This window comes from Tripterygium wilfordii, chromosome 23 (genome assembly GCF_013401445.1).
Source record: "Tripterygium wilfordii isolate XIE 37 chromosome 23, ASM1340144v1, whole genome shotgun sequence".
Taxonomy (NCBI): Eukaryota; Viridiplantae; Streptophyta; class Magnoliopsida; order Celastrales; family Celastraceae; genus Tripterygium; species Tripterygium wilfordii.
This window is the reverse complement of record NC_052254.1, coordinates 9,514,605-9,539,128: the sequence shown is the minus strand read 5'-3', so window position 1 is coordinate 9,539,128 and position 24,524 is coordinate 9,514,605. Positions and strand designations below refer to the sequence as shown.

Sequence of the window (24,524 nt, the reverse complement as noted above, 5' to 3'; positions counted from 1 at the left end):
TGATACCTTGAGCATGAAAAACCAAGTAGCCATAGGAATGGATTAGAGACTAGGTTTTTTATTAATTGTTTCAAATCAAATCTTGTTTTAATTTTGATTTCAAATTGCTTATGCTACCGAGTCATTCAATCATCTTTCTTACTTGTGTTTATTTTGATATTCATTGTGTTTATTAGTGTTGGTGAGTTGTTTTCATTTCATTCACCACCAAATTTGTATTGCTTCCTTGTGGATACGATACCGGACTCACCGATTTTATTACATGCTAATACCCTACACTTGGGGTAAGTACACACATTTGGTGTCGGTCACCAGACAGATGGTCAAACAATGAAGGGATATGGTAGTACAACTATGACTCCCTTAAGAACATAATATTGACAACCTAAAATTTGTGGCATCTCATTTAATTTTCTTGCTTACTATTTTTGTTTCATTCTTCTGTCTGGTGCTAGAGGTCTCGAGTTCGAGCCTCTCCTCCCCCTCCTCTGTATTAAAAAAGTGGATAATGCTTGAGACCCCCCAAAAGACCCCCAATTTAATAGGGAGTATTGGATGTGAAGTGGGCCCTATATGTATGTTTTTAATCAATGGTTATTTTAATGCCATATAGATTTTGGGGACTTCTGGGGGTCAAATTGTGGGGGTTTCTAGCATTGTCCTAAAAAAGTAGTTTCAAATGTCATTTTGTAAAATAATTTAATGTGGATGTTATACTACTATATAAATTTATAAATAATGTTATTCCTAAAAAAACCCCAACTAATAATATGATACAGGGTAGAAACATTAGGCTCCACTATCCTTAACCATGAACCTCTGGTTCTTACCTTTTTGTTGTTCACTTTTTTCCTTTTGTTTATATATAAAAAGATGTGTATATGATGGTCCCTAATTGATTCGACTAAGAAAGATCAATGTACTCTGTCTAGATAAGTAGATTTAATTAATACACACAAGAGGTCTAATAGATTTACCCCCTAATTGGTAGGTATATTAATCCCAAATTCCTACTTAAGCTAGAGAATCACATATCACTAAGAAAGAACCGTGTGGCCTAATGCTAGCACCCTAGTTTCACACTCAAATTCCAACTTTTAAGAGACAATAATTGGGATGGTACACGAGAGAAGGACATGAAATTCGCGGCCTCAACTTTCCAGCGAAGCGCGATGTCTTGTGCAATCCTAATAGCATCAATGGATGAGCCTAGCAAACCACGCTTGGTAAATCCTACCGCGTACAGTCCACATTTTCCTTTCCATCCTTCTGGAAACTCCTTGTGAGGTAATCCATCTTTATCCGAAAACATCTCTCTCTCCTTCAACCATGATGGCACATTACTTCTGTAACCAGTCGCAAGGACGATTGCATCAAAATTCTCGACTCTCCCATCCACAAACTCAACAGAATGTCTCGTTAATCTCTTTATTCCAGGAAAAACCTATGAAATCATAAACAAAAAAATTGTTTCAACCATATTTTTCATTCAATACAACATTATGAAGAAGAATGTAGATCAAATGAACTACACCTTAATGTTTCCACTTCTAATCTTGGAGAGAGTACCGATGTCTAATACAGGTGTCTTACCCGTCACCATTTTGAGTTCAAGAGGACCGAGTTTAGGGCGAGCGAGGCCTAATTCAGCTGTGTCGCCAAGGGTATACCGCGAGATTAGGAGTAAAAATTGATCGACCAGGCGTACAGGAAGCCATTTAAGCAAACTCATTGAAATTCCAAAAGTCGATCTCCCTAGCATCTCTTGAGGCAGAACGTGGACCTGCTACATACATATATGTATGTATGTATGTATATAACATATATTAAAATACAGTAATTAAACAAGTTGTAATCCATGTGTACTTTTTTTCAATTAATAACAACACCACCACTGTCTATGAGTCTACAAAGAAAGTACAAACTATGTTGACTAGAGAATTTAGGACAGACTTTTCCTGCCCATGCAAATAAGTTCCAAGAAAGCCTGCACTTGTGAGAAGTAAAATTTTTATAAGATTTAGAAAAAGTTGTGATATGGATCCCAGCAATTGGTATTCCAGTTATCCAAACTGTTGAGTTGTATGAACATAATCATGTGCATCGCATGAATTCACTTGGATTCTGTGCGTTCAACTCAACAGCCGGGATAACAACTGTTGTGATCTTTATCAGTTTCGGTTGGGAGAACATACATAGAAAAATGATACTATTCACACAAAGAACCCTAAACAAATCCCTCCAAATTTCTGAGCCTTTGACAAAAGCCAAAATACTTACCCCTCTCAAGGGTTTGCAGATGTGGGATATACTATACTATAACATTGAATTATTGCAGCCAAATTTTTGAGGAACTGAAATATATATATATATATATTAAGTTGACTATAAGTTAGATATATATATATGCAAATGCTTACCGAATCTCTCACAACAATAGAAGGCTTAGCATTGAAGTTGCAGAGGTCAAGAGAGACCTCCATGCCTGAATTCCCACAACCAACAACCAAAACATTCTTCCCACTAAACAACTCACCACTTTTATAACAACTTGTGTGAACAATTGGCCCACCAAAATCATCCATCCCTTCAATTTGAGGCACAACCTCTTCAGCATTTTCTCCGGTCGCAACGATCAACCATCTACATACATACTCAGTCTCCTCCTCTTGTTTCAGCCCCATAGCCTTAACCCTCCACAACCCACATTGATCATCGAATTCCGCGCTCACCACTTTGTGATTATAAACCGGTTCCAGACCGAATTGGGTGGTGTAAGCCTCCAAGTAAGCCACAAACTGGTCTTTGGTTGGGTAAGAAGGGAAATTGGCAGGGAATGGCACTAAAGGGAGCTCACAAAACTGTTTAGGGAGATGGAGACAGAGTCTGTCATATGTCTTGAGTTTCCACAATGAAGCTATGCAATTAGACCTCTCAATTATCAGACTAGGAACCCCTCTTTGTTTGAGACAAGCAGCTGTGGCTAAACCAGATGGACCAGCACCAACTATTACAGGCCCAGGCACCCATACACACCTTCCTGAAGATTTCATGACAGTTCTTTTGTTGTTGAAATAGTCATGAACTCCTTTTCCTCGCACTTGTTTTAGGTAATCCATTAAACCCACATCAAAAGATTCAAAATTTAGGAGAATTTGATAAAACCCATAAAATAAGAATCACTTTTTGAAAGAAAAAAAAAAACTCTGTTTCATGATCTGGGTGGGTGACTCAGTTTAATAGTCTAAGATGGATTTTTGAGACATATAGTTTCTATCATATCTAGAAATAGGGATTTGGAGTTCCTGGATTTTTGAAGGACCTTATCTACTCTGTAACTCTGTTAAATGGAGAAGAAAACGGAGGGAGCCAAGCCAGATAGAGAGATTATACACAAACAGAGCCTGAGAGAGAGTGTGTGTGAGTGAGTGAGTGAGTGATTGGGAATTTAATATATATATAGGCATCTCTTCCTACGTATTATAAATACTGACTATTGACCAATCATAGACAAACACGTATATACTTTTCCTGGCATGCACATTGTGTTGTCATCACAATTGATGGTCAACGAACACAGATTGGTTTAGTTCGATCTAGGGTTTGTATATATGTGAGATCTGTACAGATACATGATCTTTGCTATATAGATATGAGAGGTTTCATTTCAAAACGCACTAGTAGAAACTTGCCACATAAGGGTCTTAACTTAATTCCAAGGTAAGAATTATATGTATATATAGACTATAGTGGGATGCATGGAAAAATGAGAATCAAAGTAAACTATTTGAAGAGCAAATTCTCTCTCCCCTTGTCATTCTTCCCACCAAATGTGCCCCATGATGTTGGAGAATCTCCTTTCACTTACTCTTTGTATTCTTGTTCTCAAAAACATAAAACCAAAAGTACAACTTACAGTATCTTTGTATTTCTTCCTCCAAAACCAAAAGATTCTTCCCTTCACTACTTCATTAGACATTTTTTGCTACAATTGTAATAAATCCACACCCCTCATACAACTAATTATATTGTTCGTTTTGGGTTTATCGGTTTCCGTTGATACATCGGGCACACGGCATTAACGTTTGACTTAATGGTACTTGAGCCCAAGGAAAAATGCATAATTGATTGTAAGGAGGTGAGCTTATTCTTATAAACTCAATGGGATCATCACATCTTTTCAATGTAGGATTCCTAATAACGATGTCTTTATGGTTTAGGGTTTAGAAGAATCAGCTTCATACGTAATATGTTTTTTCAATTTTTTAATTTTTCAATTTATGATTAAAATAATACAAAGTAAACTTCTCGATCTATATGCAAAGGTTTGATTGTTATTCCGACTAAAACAATAAAATAAAATCACTAACAGTTTACTACACTAATTCACTAAATATATACTTATAAAGTAATTCACATGAACTCATATGCAATTTATGATTATTATGGATGCAAAAATATGTTGATCCACACGTCAACTGCTGAGAGGGCTAACGTAGGGGCAAGCCTCCATGAATCTTGTAAGAACAAAAGGAGAAGGTGGCCCTAGCGGCCCGTTTGCACTCCGATGCTCAAGTCAATATCGAACTCAGGAGTTTAGTAATCAAGTGAATTGAAAGATGTGTCGCATACTTTGGGTCGTCCTTAGCCTTTATATAGGCGTGACAGGTGATGAGATATGGTCATTCCTTGGCTGTTGATATCATCGTTCTATGGTGTCGTGGTAGTATCAAATGTCTTGATCCTAATCCCTTGGCGTCCTTGGGCATTAGTTTGAGCGTGGATAAGGATTTGGACTTGAGTTGTCTCCTCCCCTTGGCAATTGAAACTGAAACTGAAACTCTATTATCCATAGGATTTATGTTCTCCGTAAGATTTATGTTCTCCTTATAAATTGAAGGTCTGAATTATCCCTTTTTACAAGCTCCTTCATTGTCAGAAACCTGCTACAGAAAAATGGTATTCCTTTCTCCATTTTTTTCTATTGTTTCCTTAAGAAACGTGGCCCCTGTCCGACCAAGGACGCTGCCTTCGTCAGACATTCTTTTCCTAACAAGGCATTGGCCCTCAGTCAAACGCTCTGACCAAGGCATGGTCCTTGGTCAGACCTTCTTGTCTTCTTTGACTTTTGCTTACATATATCCTTTGTTCTTTTTCAGGCTCCTTTGCTATGAGAAAATTTAAGAGTCTCCTCTCCAATGCTGAAAAAAGAAAGTCATTATGTGCCGTTTATGGGATTCTTCATTCCATTGAGATTCGAATGTCATTCAATGATTATAGAGACAACCAACTGCATTGCGCAGAGGTTCTAATTCTGATGGTTGTCAAGTACGGAATTCGTCTCCCATTCGATCCCTTTCTTCAGAAATTCTTTTATGTGACTCAACTGTATCCTTCCCAACTAGCATCAAATTCTTACCGAATCTTAGGTGCGGTTTTTCGGTTAAACTCCTTGCTCGATACAAAGCTTTCAATTGGTGACATTCTTTTTTATTATTTTGTTTGTGCTGGGAGTGGAGAGAAATATTATCTCAATGGTAAGAATGGTCGTGTTCTAATCCATTGTACTTCGACATGCTCTAAGAATGTCAACTACATGCTCGTTTCTAGAAGTTGGGAATTCTCTTCCCCAAACTCGCTAACGCGGAGCCTGATCATCAAATCCCCCGCATGGTGATGCATCTAGCATTTCTTGATCTTTTGAGATTGATAAAACATTGAGTCATTGTTTGGCAAACCTACTAGAATCAAAATTCAACCAAAATTGGCTAATTAAAAAGATTAGAAATGAACATTTTAATAGATCAAGTTGGATGGGGATTCATCTTTCTCTAGAGTCTCGTCTTGCTTTTGCGCTCTTCTGTTGATAAATTCTTCCAGATGTCCTTTCTCAAACAAATGTTCTAGATGCCACTTAATATCTCTGCATTCTTCCGTGCGATGTCCTTTGTCGTTGTGGTAGGCACAAGAGGGAGTATGATCTCTTTTGGTTGGATCTCCCTTCATCCTTGATCTCTCGAATGATCTTGGTGATCGGTTCATTGAAGCTCGTATATATGGCCTTATGAATAGACTCTAGTTTCATGGGTGACTCTTCGTCACTGCTTGACTCATTAGTTGTCTTGTTGTCCTCTTCTAGTTTGATATGCTTATTGATCCTTGATCGGTTCATTGAAACTCGTATATATGGCTTTATGAATAGACTTTAGTCTCATGGACAACTCTTTGTCACTACCTGACTCATCAGTTGTTTTGTTGTCCTCTTTTAGTTTGATATACTTGTTGATCATTTGTTGTAGATCATTCATCCTTTTAGGTTGTTGGAGTGGTAAGATGTGTACTCACTTTTATGTGGATATAGAAATCGGGTTTTCTTACCATGACATTTCATTCCAGTTGAGGTATTGTGTGCTTTGGACCCTCCTCGGGCTTGTATGTATTTATCTAAATATATTTTTATTTTCTCACCTCCTCCACTGCTAGAACTCATAACTTCTTTCGTTACCACTCAACCTAGAATCCTAGATGGTAAGATGTGTACTCATTCTCCATAACTAAAGAGGTTTTGGGTTATAACAATTGAGGAAAATTCTCACATGCGCAGCAACTTTACGCATTCGAAATACAATGACTGTAATAAAGCACAACAAAAGTGGGGATCATACATTTCTTTGAGACCCACTATAATTATGATTGAAAAATAAGTGTGTAAAATTGTTTATATCTATATATATGCGCGCATTTTGACATGGACAGATTGTTGAAATATACCCATTCAGAATCAACGTTCGAATTATGACGCCAATTAAGTGGGGTGGCTCTTCGAGTACTCTTGAAGGCTAATTCACAAACACAACTTAAAAAATGAAAAGGAAAAGTTAGTTTTGTTCTTTAAATAAAGAAAATGGAGTTGACTCTCCCGCACTGCACACTTCCTCGTGCACGCAGGATCTTCTAGAATTCATGTTATAGCATCTCCAGCCTTTACAAGTTCACTATTAAAGACGTAGCCAGGATGTTTAATGAGAAAGGGCACTGTGGAGGTTGGGACAGCGCCCCGCAGAATTTTGTTTTTTTGTTATTTATATGTTGTTTGTTAACGCATAGTCCAGTAAATATTACTTGGTCTACAAAAATATAATAGCTTTAATTAAATTATATTATAATTTTATATGATTTTACACCATTATAGTAGACCTTTATGTGAGAATTCTTCACATATATATACACACACGTCGTGTTATAGTACATAAAAAAAGTTGGCGAGAATTATTCTGTTTAGATTTTTGACACCTAAGGAAAAGTGGGGGATCTTATGAAGGTTGAAAATTCTCTAGTGCAAGAAGTCTACTTATGCTATTCTCCAACTTTATTTTATTTAGCTTTTGTCTTTGTTTTTTCTAATTTAAGGACCACAATGAATTTAATAGTATCAGAAACTCAAAATCCGAAAGTGAAGCATCTGTACTTTGACATTAATTGAAGGCCCTAGCTTGGCTGCTTGGGCATCGAACAATTTAATTAATATGTTAAACATATAATTATATATATAACTTAGCATATAGTCATAAGATGTACTTTAAATTGAGTTGATTGAGAGAATATATAAATAATTTTCTAAACATTGTATGTACAAAGTTATGCGGCTAATTTTTGGGGAACAAAGACACTTCGTGGTAGACAGCTATATAGCAATAAAAAGAACACTTATATATATATATATATATATATATATATATATATATATAGAAATTCTCCTATGAGATCCTAAAATGATGTCTTAATTTTTAGGGTTCAAAACATTTTTGCTAAAACTTCAAAAAAAATTATTTATATTTTGATTGTTCTTATGAACCCAATGATATATTTTTTATTCAAAACAAAAATAAAATTCAATACAAAAAATGTATGATAATTCTGGATCATTAGATATAAAACAAAAGACATTTCATACATTTTTTTTGTTGCATTTGATTTTTGTTTCGAACAAAAAAATATCGTTGGATTCGTAAAACCGATCAAAATACAAATATATTTTTTTCAAATTTTTTCAAAAATATTTGGAACCAGAAAAGTAAATCCTAAAAGTTAAAACCATGGTCACAAGAGTTATACACACCATTCTTATCACACTAACTAACAGCGGGGTGTAACACTAGTGTATATATACATACTCTAGTGATTATGCAAAAAAAATTTCGTAAATGTTCCTAGAATAAGAAACTAGGTACAATCATTATAAAAATTTAGCACATAAAACAAAATATATCTACCAATAAAATTAACACACAAAAAAAATAGGTCAACCAACCAAAAATAAACTACAAAAATACCTTCTATCAATAAAAAAACTCTCATCTGATAAAGGAATAGAAATCAAAGTAAATTAAAGTACTAAATATTAGAAGCAAAAACATTGAAGCAATTTTTAACAATTTAAAATTACCTCAAATAACCAAAAATAAATGATCTCTTGAAGCATTTTTTTCATAGAATGATTGATTTTATTCGAGAGCAATAATATGACCAAGGAGTAGGGGACATAACTGATGTGCATATATTTTACCACATTTGTGTGCTTAAGTTCATTATTTTATCGGTAATTTTTGATGGAATTGAATTGATGCTATTGATGCCCCTTGTGTTTTTATTGTATGAAGAGTTGGAGCAAAGATATGAGTCAAAGAGAATGAGAAACAATTTAATCGGGCACAAAAATACATTAGATGACCGCTCCAGCAATCACGGGCGCACCAGCTGAAGCAAATACGGATTCAGATGGTTGATCGAAGGATGGTTTTTAGGTGCTCCAGTGGTTGGAAACTGCACAATTTCATCAGAACATTGATTTTGGACAGCTCCAGCGGGACTTGACGGAAAAAACTGCAATTTTTCTACTTCTTTTAGATTTTCTAATTTCCAAACCCTAGTTTTTTATGGGGGACCATGAAAATTAGAAACACACTCTTTTTCTAGGTTTTTGGGCAGCTAACATCGTTCTCTCTAAGTTTTTGCAGGATTCAAGGACTTAAGGACTCAAGGCTTTCTACCCAAAAACAATTCCATCAGTTCAAGGGGTTTTTTTGAATCTCTCTATCGTGTCTTCTCTTTCTAGATTTGTTTTTGCTTCTTGGATGATGGGTTGTAACTAAACCTCTTTGCTAGGGCTTGATGTAGCCTAGTATGAATATTGCAAGTATTTCAATTTGATGAATGCATAATTTATGTTCAATGATTCATGTCTTTAATTGTCATGCTTATAGTCTATTATTTATTTAATTACTTTATCACCAATTGAGTATGCAATTAGGCTCATCTAGCTAGGACTAAGTAACGAACCGAATTCACGTGTCTTAGTGGAACCGGAATTAAAGAATTAAAGAAATCAATTGTCGACTGTCATGAACAAGGTTTAGGGGATTGCTTGGTTGTTATAGTTCTTTAGATCGTAATGAGTTATTAGCCTTGAGTTAACAACTGCGAACCAAACATGATTAATCCACTGTTGATAATATTAATTTGTTCGCACCACGAATGAATGAACTAGTATATTTAAGAAAGAATAAACCGTTGAATTGGAATCATAATTGTGAGTTTGTTAATTGAATGTTTGTGATCAGATTACTAGGTGAAATCATTGCCCTAGTACTCTTCTCATATTGATATCTCACAAAATCTTAATTTTATTTGTCTGCTTGCTTATTTTATTTACATCAATCATTCTTCCTTTTTCCACAAATTTTCAATCATTCATTAAGTTAGGTACATTAATTAGATTAATCAGTCTCTGTGGGTCGACCTCGTACTTACATATATTATGCTATACGTAGACTTTTGTGTACTTGCGAGAATTTATTACATCGATAACCAAACTACACAAGGGAGACTACAAAACCCGATCCACAGGAAGAGATTAAACCAAGGAAACTCAAACCTAATTCGTCAAGACAACAAAGCAATCCAACACCAGAAGAAACAAAAGCCAAGTTGTAAAGCCATCCTCCAGGTTAATGAAAAACTAAGATAGCGACAGCTAGTTGCTGTCACCTAACCATGCCACAAATATGTCATTCCTCAAAGCTCCTTGTTTGGCGAGAACGTCCGCCACCAGAATTAGCTTCTCTCCACACATGGTTATAGGTAATGGAAGAGAGTTGAGAGGAGAGATTTGTAATAACATTGAAGTCCTGAACTTTAGACCAAGTTGTATCAAATTCCTTTTAGCAGCCAGTTGACAACATTCAGAGAATCTGCTTGAAGCTGCTCATGCTTATATTAGTTTGCATAGCAAAAAATAGTTATAGCGGTCGTCCAATTCTTAAATACTGAAATACTTTAACGTTACTTGAATTGAACAGATGATATTAAAGTAAGAGTTCTATTTAGTATCTAACTATGAAACCAAGTTAGATAGGATAATCATAATAGAATTATAATATTTTGTTTTTTAATAATTATATTAATTTAATTTAAAACAATTTAAAACTTGTCATAATTTTAATATTTAATAATTATAGTTTTGTATTCAATGTTATTTACTTAGAAAAACTTGTAAACCCAGGAAACTATTTTTTAGTATCGATATACTTTTGAGATATTATTTGAACAATATTATAAATTGCACAAAAGCAATGGATACCTTTCAAATCAAACTAGTTTGAAATAACATTCAATTCGCAGTAGCATTTATAAGTAAGCTAGCGACATACACAATCGAGAAAATATATATATGAGAAATCGGTGGTATATATCCTGGACTATAGTGGTCAAATTATGTGGCGAATCTGGTGGTGCATGGTTATATTTCGAAAGCATATGCACTGTTTAAAGCAATTCTAAAATAAGGTATCAATCCTAATTAAAGTTGTAACATTCGAGATGATTTTGACTATAGTTTATAGGTTTGGTGATAAAGATATGTTGAAATATTATTATGAACCCTTGAAATGAAAATTGAGCCACTTATATGACTATGTATAAGCATAATTTAACATATATCGGTGGCTTAATTAACTCGATTAGGAGAGGTGATTGATGCATATAAAATCTTAAAAGACTAGCAAGTAGAAATAGGAGATTAAGTTGTTTATACTCTTGAGATAATGAGTGAAATAATTCACAAATTCTAATACTGATTGTAACTATAAAAAAACAATGTGTGGAGATTGTAGTGGCGCCACAAAAACAATGGACTTGGTAAGTAAGATGGAAAGGCCCGCTGATATTAGTTTCACTTATGGTATTTCAAATTGGGGTTATATTATCACCTATATTATGAACTCCATGTTATTGTATCATTTTTTGAAAAATTATTTTGTCGACCGCTCCAAATAATACAATCCACGTAAGCTAACTTATAAGCTAACTTATGAGTTTCAAAATAAGTTTTGTCAAACAACCCACATAAACTAACTTATATGCTCTAATAAGTTCCAAAAATATAAGGTCCAAATTGAAGCTTATTTTAGAGCTTATGTTTGTTTTTTTTTTCCTTCACTTTTTCGTTACTTTTTTTATTAAGATGATATCATATCTAATATTATAAAAAAAATTATTTTATCTTTTAAATTAAATTTAAATAGATTTTTTTAGAGCTTATAAGTTAGCTTATGTCATAAATTTCGCCAAACACCTTATAAGCTAGTTTATTTTGACAGCAAATAAACTCTACCAAACATGCCCAACAATTTCTCACGCGTTCCATGAGTTATTTCTAGGGTTTCTTGTTTTAAAGTTTTTTTTAATTATGAAAATTTGTAGACCCTATATGAAGGAAAATACGAGACTATTTTCACTATGCTAGTCTAGGAACCCGATTAGTTTCACTCAATTATGAGTCTCATAGTCATAAATAACTCAACTTACATGTTTGGTGATAAGGAGATGTTTAACTATTATTATGAACACTTGAAGGGCAAATTATAAAAAAATATATATATACCATACTACGTCATAACTGTACTTGAATTTAATAGATATTATAACTATAAGAATTATATTTATTATCAAATTATGAAATCAAATTGGATTGGAGAGTCATAATAGAAATTTATTATTTTTGTTTTCAATAATCATATTAATTTAACTTTAAAATTTTTTTGACACTCAGTCGTAGTTTTAGTGTTTAGTAAGGAATAACGTGGCGCAACCCCGTTACTCAATACCCTACTTCGTGAGACTCCATAGAAAAGAAAAATGTTTGGTTTCCCAAATACTTACCCTTAGTTTAACCTCCATCCATAATTAGTGTTGGATGTTTAGGAAACCCTACATCTTTATTCATAATCAATTGATTTCTCACGGGAGATTAAAATGGGGGATAATTTTTGGGGGAATGTAGCGAGATTTAGATTCGACTCATCAGGTCCAAATTCATATTATACAACTTGTCAAGGATTTTTTTTTTTAAAAAAAAATGAGACGATCTAACACCCAAAATTTACATAAATATCTTCATCATTAAAGAAAAAGCAAATTAGTGTTTGTTCTGAATGCTCGGCCCCATTGATACATACCCACAAGATAAATATCACAATACTTAATCGTATCAAATAGAGCCAACTATTATTCTTAGCTACCTGTTGTTTGTATGTTCTAATTTTGAACTCTCTAATGAGTGCTTTTCAAAGCTACTTTTATTACGATTGATGGCTTCAAATTGGTTTAAACCAAAAAAAAAAAAAAAAAACCTTTTCTAATGTAGTTTCACTAACAAAATGAAAAACAACACATCACTAAAATGCATTAGAATTTTCATTCATAATACATCTTGGAATGTAAGTAAGAATGTGCTTTAAGTGTCTTGGTTAACCTCTACTTCTTTCCTTTCCTGGTTATTTCTCTGTAATGATTGGCTAGTTTCTACCTGGGTGCTTTCTCTCTGTTTTGATCTTCAATATATACTTACATTTTGATCAAAAAAAGAATGTGCTTTACAAGCTAAAACACATAGTCGCGGATGATATGATTGGACCTCTATTTTGAGGTTTCAATGTCCTTTAATTAGGATGTTCTAGCACTTAGCTAATGTATTTTATGGTATTTTAGCTTAGTTTTATACTTACAAATGTTTCCCTTTGGTTTTGTAGGAATCAGACCTAATTCGGGCAATTTGGAGAACCTTTTTGGGAATTTTTGTAGTGAGGTGTCAGGACACCTCTCAAGGTGTCTGGACACCTTGTTCAGACATCCTACTTAGTGTCCGGACACCTCCTTTGAAAAAAAAAATAGAGCCTATGACGAAAAGTTGATGAAGCCCAGGTGTCCGAACACCTTAAGAAGCCGTCCGGACACCTTATCACGAACCAGCAATTGCAACACAGATTTTTGAAGGGTTTTTCGGGTATTTCTTAATTGTAACCAATGGGGATTGATCTTATAAGGTTAGTTACGTATTTTCATTACCAAATAGGGTGTTTTAACCCTAAGAACACCATTCTTGAAGGGATCTCTCCTTTTGGGTGGGAGTGCCTTTATCCCATTCTCTCTCTTAGGTTAGCATATTCTCAAGTTTTTGTTAAGCTTTCTCTTGATTTTGCTGTAAACACTAGTTTTGATCAATAAAATTGGTTGTTTAGCTTTAATATCATGAGTGGCTAGGTTTGATTTCTAGTTTCTAGTCTGGAATGGTAGATGCAAGTTTCAATTGCTTGAGGTATGTTTAAAGAGTCGTAGCTTCGATCTCTCTCTTTCGATTTTTTGATAGTTATGTATTTGAGTGAAAGAGAATAGCATTTTTTATTGTGTTTCTTAGTCTCTGAGTGTGAATTGGGTTCGACAACAAAGCCAAGCCCCAAGGAGGAATATTAGTACATAAGAATTGGTGTGTTGTGTTCTTTGTATTCATCGTGTAGTAGAGGAACGTGATTTAACATGCGTGATTAGGAATTGTTAATACCCAATGCATGATTTCTCCAATATATTTAGTTAAATTGCATAACCATTAATTGTGTGTATTGATGATGGGATTTTGTGAAATTTACGGAATATGCATAGGAGAATTATGGTTAATTGGTATTTGAGTGTGAAACTAGGGTGCTAGCAAAGCCGAGCCCAAGGGGGAACATTAATCCATAAGACTAGGTGCCTACCCCTTTGCGTTCATCGTAGACCAAGAGGCCCGATGGCCTCCATGTAGGAATCGAAGTCTTCATGCCCAATTTACTTTGCATATGCATAGTTAATGGTATCGCACAATGCATTGTGTATGGTTGTGCGTATTTATAATTGTACCTTGAGCATGAGAAATGAGTATCCATCGGGAAGGATTAGAGGCTAGATGTTTTTAATTAATTGTTGTCTTCACTCTTGTTTTAGTTTGGTTACAAAACACGCATGCTTGCCGAGCCTTCTACCATTTTCCTTTTCCATACTTTATTTGTTATTCTTTGCGTTTAACTCTTTAGTTAGTTGTTTGCATTCATCCACCAAAATTTGCATTTTACTTCATTGTGGATTCGACTCTGGACTCCCGGATTTTATTACATATCGACTACGCTACACTTGGGGTAAGTACACACACGCATATTTTTGTATTGGTCAAGTTTTTGGCGCTATTGCCGGGGGCGCAATTGTGAAGATGGAGGGTGGCTTGTAGACGCTTGCTAGTAGACATTTTTCGCCATCAAATAAGGAAGGAACTCGGTCGCGCAACTAGGGTAACGTTGTTCCTTCTTTTGCCGCTTCCATAATTTAATTTAGTGTAGTTAAAATAAACTGAAAAGAGAGAAAATCGTATAAAAAATGAGTGAGAACTTGACGGATGGGATTTGCACATTTTTTATTCCCTACTACTTGCTTGCAGACTTGGTGTGGTCATCTTTTCTTGGAAACCTATTGTTGATCTATCTTTGTATTTGCTTATTCTCCTTAATTCTTGCTTTGAATGCACCTTTGGTTGAGACCTCTTTGCTTGAAACTCTTTGATTGCTATCTTGTTCTCTTTGTACTTAATCGAAACTTTGTGCCAAAATGTCGTTACCTAGTGAGAATTCTAGTGCACATGACTCTAGTAGAAATGGGGGAGGGAGTAGTGTTCATGCTAGTGATGCGGGGAGTGTTCAAAAAGAAAAAACACTTATTTGAATACATTGTGCCGTCTATTGAAAACTGTGAACATAAAGGAATTGTTACATCCTTGGCATGAACCAAATGCCCAAGGAGACAATGTTTTGCAAAATGTGCCACAAATTGTTCAAGATGACAACTCTTTGCAAAATGTGACCATAAATGTTTCACATGATCATGTATTTCAAAATGCACCCCAACATATCTTTCAACCTCCTGATATACCACCCATGCATCATATACTTCATGCGCCCCAAGTTCCCAATATGCATATTATGGGCATAATGTGCATGCTCCTCCTCCTCCCTTTTACTACATTCAAGCACACGAGTACCAACCCGCTAGGCAAGCACAACCTCCACCCCAAAATATAGTTCCACCATCTTACCAACCATGTACCCCACCCCAAAAAAGATCACTTCAGGATACGCTTCAAATATTCATGGAAGCTCAATTGAATGTGAATCAAAGGAGATTTGAATTTCGTGAGCAGACCAATAGAGCCTTGGAAAATTTAAGAAGCCAATTAAAAAAGCTCACCCAAGCATTAGAATCTCAAGACGAAACTTCGAGTAGGGGATTGAATGTACATGAACAAGAACAATCCATCACTACCTCAAGGAGTGAGAGAGTGGTTGACAAAACATGACTCCTAAGAGAAGTAAGGATGAGAAACTAGTGGAGAAGTGGGTGATGAGGTGGAAAATACTATAAATGTGGATAGAGCATGTGGAGACAAGGAAAAAGATCAAGTTGAAAAGATTGAGGAAAAGAGAGAAGAGAAGAAGAGTGAAGAGAAAGAGGAAAATAAAGTGAGAAAAAAGGGGAACAAGTTAGACCTTGGGAGGGCAATTGAGTACGTCCCTAAGCTTTTTATTCACTCTCATGTTGTGGAAAAATTAAAGTTGACACTTGCAAAGGATTCAATTGAGGGTGTGCTAGTGTTGATTGAGAAAGGTAGTCAACTTTTGATTGAGGGAGATGTTATGAAAAAAGTTTTGAAATCCTTACCTATTTACGGTGTGGGACATTTGTCCCCTCTTTTAGGAGTATTAAAGCCCTCCCCACTCAATGTTGAAACATACCAAAAGCGTCCTCCAAAGTCGAAAAAGATACCTTTGCCAAGTGGATTTAAAAAGTCTTCTAAATGCCACTTCACGCATAAAATCTTTACCAAAATTAGAAAAGTGTGGCTCCCCAAACTTTGGTTACAATTCATTTTAGGTGAGTTTCGGGAAAAGGGGACCAAATCATGTGTGATGCGCCACGTTCCTCAACACGGGAGTCGTGATTTTGAGGATGTTCTTGGGTTCTCAAGGATCCCACCTCTCCCTCGTGCCATGGTTGAATCACTCTTGTACATAGTGTGTTTAGGATTAGTTTAGAATTCTTTTGCATTTTTTTTGGTGTGTTTCGTGTGCTCACAATCCATTTCACAATTTCACACTCTTTGTGCATTCATTTTCTAGACATTGGGGACAATGTCTCATTCAAATTGGGGGGTGAGGGTTGTGAAATAGTTGTGAGTTATGTCATGATTTTCTTACTCTTATTTTGGTGTGCTTTTGTGAATATCAAAATTTTAAAAAATTTTAAAAAAATTTGTTGTGTCATATTGGGATAGTGTGGTTGGTATTAACTTTTTTAGGATATACTTTATTGCTCATGATTCCAACCACTTTTGAAGAGTATGGTATGACTTCTTACCCTCCATCCTATTGTGTTGTGCTTTGTTGTTCATACATGCTAGATGGACTTTAGGAAGGGATGGGTAGACACTTTTGGGATTCACTATCAATTTGAACGTTAATTTCTTATTCTTGATCAAATGTGCAAGTGTAGAGTAGGTTTCTTAATTTCTTTCGCGAAATTGTTGCATGTAATTGAGTGGGATAATTATGATCGATTTCTTTTGGGATGATTGAGACATAATTTGATATTGCATGTGTAGTTGAGAAAGCATCTTAGCACTGAAGCACTTGTATGATTGTGTTTTAGATCCTTTTGCTTGAAAATTTCCCTTTTACTGTACTCTTTCTTTCGAGCCATTCTTCATGGATATATATTGGGTTTTGGGTGATTCTTTTATTGTTCTTCATTGCTCAACTTATTAAGCGAGTTTGTTCAATAGCTTTACACTCACTACATTTGATTACTGAGAAGTGTGACTCTTTGCATTCGCCACTTGCTTGTGAACTTAGGATTGAAGGAGTCATTAGGTTGTGAGATTTGCGCTTAGCCTATTCATTTGTGAGTGACTATAAACCTTAAATTTCTTTTAGCCTCGTGAATTCACTTACAAGCCTTGTGTGAGCCAATTTTCCCAAAATTTTTCCACCTTTGGCTGCAAGGTTGAGTAAGAGATTGAAATTAAGTCGGTGTTGATACTACTCCTTATTTTGAAAAAAAAAAGAGGGATTGAGCTTGTACAAATGGAGAATAAACTAAAAAAAAGAGAAAAAATTAGAAAAGGAAAGAAGAAAAATAGAAAAGAGAAGAAAAACACCAAAAAGAGAAGTATGCAATAAAGCTAATCCTTTCTGTTTAAAGGAGGAGAAGTAGTTTGAATTTGTGGTACAATGGAAGGGGTGACAAAATGAGAATTTAGCTCTCATATTTGAACTTAACCTTGTAACTTGTTACCTAGTTCCAAATTCTTCCCACCTTGTCCCATAGCCACATTACAACCCATTAAATCGAGTGATGAATTTGATTCGCAGTAAGCAAGTGAGTTGACGGATGCATTAGTTGCTCTTGTAGGTGATTCCTTTCTCAAAGCTATGTCAATCCAAATTGCAATCCACTTAGCACAATCATTTTATGTTTTTGTTTGCAATTGGGATTGGGGATTTATGAACACCAAAAAGGTTCATAACAAGGTTTTACTTGTGTGAATTTGTTGAGTTGCTTTGCTTGATTGCACATACATTTTTCATAGTACAAAATGTTTTTGGTCACCTTTGAGGGGGTTGAGATTGGTTGTTCAGAAATATTGCATGTTCTTGACTAGTGAAATTGGGGGATTAACTTTGCCTCTTACGTATAAGAACTTAAGAATCATTTATTGTGCTTTCAAAGTAGGTGTGGATCCCTTGGCAAGTGTTTGTGGGTACCGCTTTGTTAAACCCTCACGAGACTACAACTCGTCCACTAGGGTGACCTAGGGGTTTAAAGGCTTGTTGCATGCATTAAATGCAACCGTGATGCCTACGAGAGTGAGTTAGGATTTTATTTAGTAGTTGTTATTATTTTTAGATAGTCTTTGCATTGCTAGGGACTACAACGTCTAAGTTGGCAGGTGTGATTGGACCTCTATTTTGACGTTCCAATGTCCTTTAATTAGGATGTTAGAGCACTTAGCTAATGTATTTTATTGTATTTTAGCTTAGTTTTACACTTACAAATGTTTCCTTTTGATTTTGTAGGAATCGGATCTAATTCGGACAACTTAGAGCACCTTTTTGGGCATTTTTACATTGAGGTGTTGAGACACCTCTCAAGGGGTTCGGACACCTCTGTCCAAACATCCTACTTAGGTGTCTAAACACCTCATTTGAAAAATGAAACAGAGCCTATGACGAAAACTTGATGAAGCCCAGGTGTCCGGACACCTTAAGAAACCGTCCGAACACCTTGTCACGAACAAACAACTGCAACACGGATTTTTGAAGGGTTTTTCGGGTATTTCTTAATTGTAACCAATGGGGATTGATCTTATAAGGGTAGTTGGGTGTTTTCATTACCAAATAGGGTGTTTTTAACCCTAAGAACACCATTCTTGAAGGGATCTCTCCTTTTGGGGGAGTAGCCTCCATCCCATTCTCTCTCTTAGGTTAGCATATTCTCTCAAGTTTTTGTTAAGCTTTCTCTTGATTTTGCTATAAACACTAGTTTTGATCAATAAAATTGGTTGTTTATCTTCAATATCAGGAGTGGCTAGGTTTGATTTCTAGTTTCTAGTCTAGTATGGTGGATGCGAGTTTCGATTGCTTAAGGTATGTTTCAAGAGTCGTAGCTTCGATCTCTCTCTTTTGATTTTGTGATAGTTATGTATTTGAGTGCAACAGAATAGCATATTTTATTGTGTTTCTTAGGTTGAGAGAAAACTCTCTAGGTTTTTGATATATTGATTGATAATGAAAGAGATAATCTCTCAAAAGGTTACAATATGGTCTTTATATAGACCTAGAAACTTAACTACCAAGTAAATAACTTGTCCCCTAAGAAAATTTAATAAAAAAGTAAAATTAAAAATTTATCCTCTAAATAAACTTAGTCTCCAAGTTTACTTGGCCACCAAGTAAACTAGATGGGTCTCCTAACATTGTGGGCTTAATTAATAGACCTTAAACAATAGGCCTTCATATTCTACTTGTCCGGGCCTTCTTATTCTACTTGTCCTACATCATTCTTCCACTAGGAATTCAATCCTCTCCCATAGCGCGTGAGCTCATATATGATTTTTTTGTAGGCTTGCCTGGAGCATGCTAGTCATGTAACCACCAACTATTCAAACCTCTCCCGTAGGCGGGAGCTTATAGATGAATTTTCATGGACTTGCCAGACAATATCCTACGGATGTTTTGGAATGTTAAAGCTGAAATGATCGGCTCATACTTGCATTTTATTGTGGCAAGTGGTGATAGAGTTTCACATCCTCTCCCCCTCTATCGCTAGATTGATGAATCATGTGCTTGTAGTTGGATTGTACGAACAAGCCATATAGGTTATAGGAGTTGAAAGCTTGGCAGTGCTGGAAACTTTTGGGGAGACTCAGGGATTGGAGCATGTTAATCAAAATGTGCTGGCTTTGAGGATAGGAGCAGGTCTGGACTTTGCCTTCTGGTATTTTCTGCAATTTCAATCCTCCAAATGAGAAAGATTTGTGAAAGGAGAATTGGCTGGGACATGTAGTTGCCACAGAATTATCTCGTCGTGTATCCCGACAATTTAAAGGCACAAAAGTTTCCAATGATATTGTTGGCTCTCGAGTAATGTTACAGAACACGGGTTGGGAGCACAACCCTGACATCTGAATCAATCCTTTGATCATTTGTTCTCCAAACATACAAAAAAATGCAGAACAAACACAATGTCCTAAAAACATATATACTTGACTGCATTGTGTGTTCTCTATCATATCCACGAACATGAGATGAGCGTCTTTATCCCTGTTTGCTGTGCAATTTTATTCTGAGCAGCAAAAGAATCTCCTTCCACTATTTTGTGGTCTGCTATGCAATCTCATTCCAGTGGGACGTGAAGGGGTAGCCTTTGCCAATCTCTTTGCTGCAAGAGAGAATGTTTCCATGAGAACAGAAGTCGGGTTTTAGGAGATTCAATCTTAATATTTAAATTAAACGGTAAGAAAATTGCATATATATCTGGGGTTACATTAACTATGACCATCCAGTATTTGAGATTTCAGGCATATTATGTAATTATTTTTCTGACTCGCAATTCACTTCATCAGGCTGGGCATATAAATACTTACTTCATCAGGCTGGGCATTATAGGCTATGCATGACAATCAAGCATTACTTTTTCCGTTGAATCCTGAATTGAGACATCTTTGGTAATTCAATCAATTTACATAAAAAAAAATGAACCTTTTTTTGTGATAAGCTGAGTTATTCACTAAAATGGAAGATAAAGTAAAATCCTTGGTTAATGTAAATTAACCCCTTGGAAGCCTATGAACCACCTAATCGTACCAAAGTGATAAAAATTGAACATGAAAGACATTCCAAGAAAAGAGTACAAAAGAAAATTTGCCTTTCATATAAGCAAACAAATTAGGAAAAATTATTACCGATTTCATAAAAGAGCTCGTTGACATTATGTGCAGTTTTTGCCGAAGTCTCAACGAAAACGAGGCCATTTTCTTTGGCATATTGTTCCCCTTCCTGCGAAAAATTCCGAGTCATGGTTTTAATTCTCCAAGCTACCAATAAAAGAAATATACAAACGACTTCTCCATCATTCAACAAAAGAAATGGAATGGAAAGAAAATGTATCAGAGACAATTTTAAAATCTACAATGCATTTATTAAATTTATGTACTTATCAACACATGGCCTAAAGAATGATCCATCATCATTATTATCATCATCTGCATGAGTCTATGAGAAATGTGTATTCGTTTCCGCTATTCATTTCTATCTACGATCATAAATTCTTATTGAATCCATATCATTTTTTGCTACTTCAAGCCATCTCTTTTTACGTCTTCATCTTCACTTTCTACTCTATCCTAAACAAATTCCCTCAATTCTCCTTACTGCCGCACTGCTATCTCTACATTGTACATGGTCATACCATCTCAAACGGTTGCCTCGCAAATTATCTTAATGAATGATTACTAAGAATTACTTTTTATCTAAGGAAACAAGGTTTCTTTCATTGTGCTTGGTCAATAAAAAGAAATACATATCCAATATATTGACTGGATTAGAAGTTTATTTTATATTTTAGATAACTGAACTAAGTCTGAACTTCATTACACATAAGTGCCTAAGCAATAATCAATGTCCTTACATATTTGTATATTTGACCTGAACTGGAGTTTCATGTGTGGAGAAGTCTTAGGTTTACTTACAATTGAACAACCCTAGATTTCCTCACAAAACAGGAGAGAAAGATAGCGCAAAACACCAAAATAAGAAAGAGGGAAAATACCTCATTTCCCACTTTTCTCTTATCTTCCAAATCAACCTTGTTTGCCACCAAGAACATTATCAGTTTAGCATTTCCTGAGAAAGAAAAAATATGTGAATTAGAAGAAAATCTATTTGAATAATTCGTAGTATGCGGAAAAATAATAATAGTGTTCATATGTCAATAAACTCTGAAGGAGGTAGTTGCGAGCTAGTAGCCAATCTAATTGTCAGCTATCAACTCGGTAAAAACTTCACTTGTCAAATTGTAGACATGTCAAAATAATACATATACATCTTCAATATTCAACAAAAAACTATTCAAATGTACTTGAACTTTGAAATTGGCTGAAAAGGTATACAAGCTGCTTGAAAGTTGAAACATTAGGAACAATCACAGCATGCTGGCACTTTAAAAATATCTTCAATGATATGACGCAAACGCAGAAGAACTTTCTGATTTGCACACTTGAAGGTTTCCAATATGCTAATGTTATTGAAAGAAGTCCAGTAACAAGGAAAAAGTGTTTTAACTTTTAAGGATCTGATACAGAAGGTCTAAAACATTCAAAGTACAGTAAAGGGAAAAGCGGAGAAGGTACATCCATAGCTTCTACAGTAGGAAACAAATAAGACAATGTCTTATATATTCTGCCAGTTACCTTGTCTTTGCAATTCTTGAACCCATTTTTTTGCTCGTAGAAATGACTCCTGGAAACAGAAACCATAATATTGAATGGCTTGGCTTCTGAACTGAATTGCCTTTGTTAATCAAATATCAGACTAACAATAACCATGGTTCATATACATAAGGCATAACACATAAGGGGGGCATTTTAAGAGCCCAAGCAGCTCAACATAGAGAGGATTGGATGTCATTGATCATTTTCATGCTAAATAGTTAACATGCCATATAAAATCTAAGACGAACATTTAAAAAAGCCAACTATGCAGACATATTATGAAAATTTTGAAAGGGGAAACTACTGAACTATCTGGTCCTATAGAAGGGGGATATTGTTTTATACTTTTAACAACAAAGAATGTATTTCCCAATTTGGCTTGTACCATAAATATGGCCAAGTGAAAATTGAAAATTGGAACCTTTTTTTCTTTGCCGCCAACTTAAAGAAATATGGATAGATTGATTAGGCTTGGGTTTCTATGCTCGCGGGATGTGAGCAGAATAAGCTCATTACTTTAAGGAACTAATTAAGAAACCCACGAGAAATGGCCATTGACATCTAGAAAGCGAGCAATAAAGATGACGATGAAAGATTTGACAAAAAACTACCATGCTTGTAACATCATACACCACAACTGCTGCAGCAGCACCACGATAGTACATAGGCGCCAAGCTGTGGTATCTCTCCTGCCCTGCTGTGTCCCATATGTCAAACTTTACGGTGGCTTCATTAAGTGAAAGAACCTGAGTGAAGAAGGCAGCCCCAATTGTCGATTCCTGGATTTAAACATGAATCCGAGTTCATAAAAGCCATGATGCCATAAAACATGGTAAACAAAATTGAGAAGATAAATATTGAGAGTACCTGGTAATCAAGAAATTGGCCTTTGACAAATCTCAATGCCAAACTTGTTTTCCCAGTTCCCATATCCCCAAGAAGTACCTGGGAAGAGTATCAACTGTGTCATAAAACTAAAACCCTTCCTACCATTGATATAATCATTCGGAAATGCATCGAGAAAATAGTTCTTGCATACAAAATTTAAAATTCATATATGAATTCAAACTGGAAATTGAATGTCAAATACCAAAACAAGACTATTTTTGACTTTTTGTGAAGTGGGACAAAATATATGATACCCCCATATCTGATACCCCTCAAACATGGGCAGAGTAATTTCTGAACAATTTTAAGGCAAGAGTATGATTAAAGAACCAATTCAATTTCGATTAGGTTGAAATGCTTTATGATCAGATTACTCAATTCATATACTCTCCATGCAACATCTCAGCACATAAAAATCGATTCACGAAGACCCATGGAGAAAGATACTGGTAAAACAATTGAGCTTCCATAAATTTATCCTACAATTCCCAATAAAAGACCAATTTCGTTCAATACATTTAAAGAATCGAAACCAATTTTACTAGTTTGAACGCATATCAGAATAAACCTAGAAGGGAAGACATAACCACCAGCTTGGCTTGTATAATCTTGCTGCCTGGCCTCGACATTGGAGAGGTGACCTGGGGTATGAAGAGAGAACGAAATTGACACACACAAGAGAAAGCAAATGAGAAGCTATTGCCAGAGCTTGTTACGCTGCGTACACGAAAGTTTGGTGTTGTGTTGATGAAAATGGTTTTGAGGAGTGGGAGTTTCAAAGTAGAAACAAGAATGGTAGTTGCCTGGATTTGACTGGTAAGTTGGATGCTTACAGCTGGCCTTTTCGTCTGTGTTTCTTCTCCTCTTATTGACTGGTAAGTTGGATTGCTTGAAGTAGCTCTGTAGTTCTCTCTCTAGATCTAATCTCAAAAATCAACTTCGATCTCGATTCTTCCTAAACTTTCCAATTATCGTCGATAATTGTCACACTTGGTTATAAGCAATTTTGAATTTACTGGACAAGTTAATCAATGGTTTAGTGAGAATGACCTCTATTGGTAAAATGTAGTGTCCATGGTTGATGTGCTGCAGGGAAACGGGATGAACCAGGAAGTATCTAAGAGAAGGGAAGGCCTGCGTCAGGGGAAAAATGGAGGAAAGAGGATGGGCAATCCAAACTGGGGAGGGGGAGTTGGTATCGTGGTGGGCCCAGTTGGAATAAAGCAAGGGG

At 35.5% G+C, this 24,524-nt stretch overlaps 2 protein-coding genes across 3 annotated transcripts; both read right to left on the bottom strand.

Moving 5' to 3' along the window:
* Positions 1-1,402: 1,402 nt before the first annotated feature.
* LOC119993744 (indole-3-pyruvate monooxygenase YUCCA2-like) lies at positions 1,403-3,102 on the bottom strand. Its single transcript, XM_038840964.1, has 2 exons — positions 2,421-3,102; positions 1,403-1,783 (listed from the first exon to the last, which is right to left on the bottom strand). The coding sequence occupies exons 1-2, from the start codon at positions 3,051-3,053 to the stop codon at positions 1,529-1,531; spliced, it is 888 nt and encodes a 295-aa protein (XP_038696892.1). The 5' UTR covers positions 3,054-3,102; the 3' UTR covers positions 1,403-1,528.
* Positions 3,103-19,980: 16,878 nt separating this feature from the next.
* LOC119992619 (ras-related protein Rab5-like) lies at positions 19,981-24,299 on the bottom strand. Of its 2 annotated transcripts, none has more exons than XM_038839408.1 (7): positions 23,862-24,299; positions 23,273-23,350; positions 23,017-23,184; positions 22,385-22,433; positions 21,745-21,818; positions 20,879-20,972; positions 19,981-20,355 (listed from the first exon to the last, which is right to left on the bottom strand). In XM_038839408.1, the coding sequence occupies exons 2-7, from the start codon at positions 23,333-23,335 to the stop codon at positions 20,255-20,257; spliced, it is 549 nt and encodes a 182-aa protein (XP_038695336.1). In that variant the 5' UTR covers positions 23,336-23,350; positions 23,862-24,299; the 3' UTR covers positions 19,981-20,254. The 2 variants fall into 2 exon arrangements, with proteins under 2 accessions (XP_038695336.1, XP_038695335.1); XM_038839407.1 differs by having other exon boundaries at positions 23,884-24,299.
* Positions 24,300-24,524: the final 225 nt, after the last annotated feature.

Excerpts from the sequence above, each read along its gene's own strand:
- LOC119992619 (XM_038839407.1), bottom strand. The coding sequence starts at position 23,922 with ATGTCGAGGCCAGGCAGCAAGATTATACAAGCCAAGCTG. Across the intron at positions 22,434-23,016 it reads TGTATGATGTTACAAGCATG|GAGTCATTTCTACGAGCAAA; the intron begins GTAGTTTTTTGT and ends TTCTGTTTCCAG. Across the intron at positions 20,973-21,744 it reads AGAGAAAAGTGGGAAATGAG|GAAGGGGAACAATATGCCAA; the intron begins GTATTTTCCCTC and ends AATTTTTCGCAG.
- LOC119993744 (XM_038840964.1), bottom strand. The coding sequence starts at position 3,053 with ATGAAATCTTCAGGAAGGTGTGTATGGGTGCCTGGGCCTGTAATAGTT. Across the intron at positions 1,784-2,420 it reads CTATTGTTGTGAGAGATTCG|GTCCACGTTCTGCCTCAAGA; the intron begins GTAAGCATTTGC and ends TGTATGTAGCAG.